Raw genomic sequence first — 2,565 nt, 5'->3', positions numbered from 1 at the left:
TGATAATGGTGGTAGTAGTGGGCATTTTTCTCATTTGTTCTTTTCCTCCTCCTGCTTCCTCTTATCGTGTATGTTGAAAGTATCACGTGGTAATCTGAGTGGTGGTGGTTCATCATCTATGGCTGAACAATTATTCCCTGGGTATAAGGATAAGATATGGGCTATCATACCTGATGAATATAAACTTATTAAGATTAGGAATGATAATAATATATTCGAAAAAGGTATTAATAAACATAAAGCCTTTCAAGAAAGGTATATTACCTATAAGGATAATATAGAACAACGTTTTATACCATCACAAAAGTATAGGAAACCATCAATTGATTGGAGAAGACAACAGGCCAGAGGTACACTACATATTGGAAGATGGTAATAATAACAACAACAACAGTCAGGAGTAGTAGTAGTAGTATTATAGGTATGAAGGGCCTGATGGTAGTGATTATCGTCCTAATAATACAGTTGATAGGATGAAGGAATTAATACCATTTACTGATAAGGAATGGTCATTAAGGCAAGGTCAACGTACTTGGGATGGTCTTAAGTTTGTTATCATATGTTGGGGAGGTAATAATAATAATTAATAATAATAATGTATGGTATTGGTATTATTGTTAGTATGGATGGGATGGAAGATGACTCAGACTTATCCTATTGTATGGTGTGATGAACAACAACAAGAAGAAGAAGAAGTGGAGTAGGAATTGTACGAGACCTAATGTGATGGTGAACTGATCATAATAGTAGTAGTAGCAATAGTCGATTATGGTAATGAGTAGTAGTAGGAGAAGTAGTGTCTTCACTATTATTGAATATATCTTTTCCTAACATCTTATGTTGAATTAAGTTCATCAACTTATCATCATCATCATCATAACATTGACTGGATTGTCTTAGTAGTAGTATTCATCAGTATTCATCATGCCATTGTCTTCCTCTTCCTCCTCTTCATCATTATCTAATGGTACCACTGTTGGTAGGATAATGATACCAACACCAGTTAGGGTAAGAAGGAATAGTAATGCATTGATAAGTAAAAAGAATAGGAATAAGGTGTTGTTGAATAAGGATGGATGGTATGATAATAATAATAATAGAATAAGATATCCATTGGGGAGGCCTATTGGTGATCTATTACATAACAACAACAACAACAGCAGCAGCAGCCTTATTACATGTGATATAGAGCATGAGGTATCGCTATACAATATAACTACTACATATGATAATAAAGGGAATAATCCAACACCTATTACCAATATACCACTACATCTTAGAACGTAATAATAATAATATGAACAACAATAACATCATCATCACTATCATCATCACCATGTTGTTGTTGTTGTCATTATCGTTCATGATAGGGATACTTTACCATGTATAAGTATATTATATAAACCTCCTGGATACTCTTGTACTAGTGATGATGATCATAATAATAATAATAATCATCAAGCTGCTACTACTACTGCTGTGGATACTACTAGAACTAAATCATGCAGTGCTGTAAGTAATATAGTAAATGATAACACTTCTACTCCTTATTATTATTAGATTGATTATGTTAAGAAGTATTTAAATATTGGGAATATTAATTCTGATAAGAGAGTACAATGTGGTTTTATTCATAGATTAGATATATTTACAAGTGGTATTATTATGGTAGCACATACCTATGCAGCATACTATCAATTACGACATCAGTTCAAGAATAGGGCTATACTTAAAAAGTAATAACTGTTGTTGTTATTAGTATTAGGACCATAATTATGGTTATAAGATACATATGTTTGGTACATGGTCATATGGATGAGGATAGTGGTATTATTGATACTAATATTCAGACTTATTCTTCTAGTAGTAATAGTAGAAGTAAACATATTCCAATATCATCATCATCATCCTACTCTACTACTATTAATAATAATAGTAGCAATATAACTCAACAACAACAACAACAATCATCTTTAAGAAGTTATGTTGTTACTCATGGAGGAAAGAATGCTATTACAAAATGGAAACTTATTAAACGATATACTGTTAATGTTAAGAAGAATAAGTAATAATAAGATTGTTGTTGTTGTTATTATTACTAGTTGTAAGTGTATTATTGGACTCTAGATACTCTATAGCACAAGAAAAGGTATCTTTACTTGAAGTAGAGATACCTACTGGTAGAACACATCAAATAAGATTACATATGTATCATATTGGTCATCCTATTGTATCTGATTATAGGTAATAATACTAACAGCAATAGTATTACTAGTATTAATGATGATAGATATAATATAAGTAATAGACAATATAATGAGGATATACAATGGTGTCCTAGATTATTCCTACATGCATACTTATTAGCATTCTATCCACCATCATCTCTAATACACAACAACAAGAACATGATGAACTATACTCCTAATGTGGAGTATAATACCATACCAATGGGTAGTAGTACTACTAATAATAGGTATGATATAATAATCATTAATACACCACTAGGTATTGGCTCTACTACTACTACTACTACATAGTAGGAGGAGGAGGAGAGTATTATGA

The 2,565-nt window shown here is 31.4% G+C and overlaps 1 protein-coding gene across 1 annotated transcript in view; it reads left to right on the top strand.

Moving 5' to 3' along the window:
* Nucleotides 1-2,565, top strand: part of Pmar_PMAR026919 (hypothetical protein) — a gene marked incomplete at both ends in the record, with an annotated part of 2,997 nt that overhangs the window by 143 nt on the left and 289 nt on the right. Inside the window, 6 exons of the mRNA XM_002768732.1 lie at nt 1-255; nt 422-570; nt 622-700; nt 1,638-1,736; nt 2,128-2,244; nt 2,342-2,454. The exon at nt 1-255 is cut by the window's left edge and continues 4 nt beyond it. Of these exons, the coding sequence (XP_002768778.1) occupies nt 1-255; nt 422-570; nt 622-700; nt 1,638-1,736; nt 2,128-2,244; nt 2,342-2,454 (812 nt within the window). The remainder of the gene's footprint in view (nt 256-421; nt 571-621; nt 701-1,637; nt 1,737-2,127; nt 2,245-2,341; nt 2,455-2,565) is intronic.

The sequence above is a fragment of the Perkinsus marinus genome (assembly GCF_000006405.1).
Source record: "Perkinsus marinus ATCC 50983 genomic scaffold scf_1104296967342, whole genome shotgun sequence".
NCBI lineage: Eukaryota > Perkinsozoa > Perkinsida > Perkinsidae > Perkinsus > Perkinsus marinus.
Note: the sequence above shows the minus strand (reverse complement) of the source record. Positions and strands in the feature narration are given on the sequence as shown.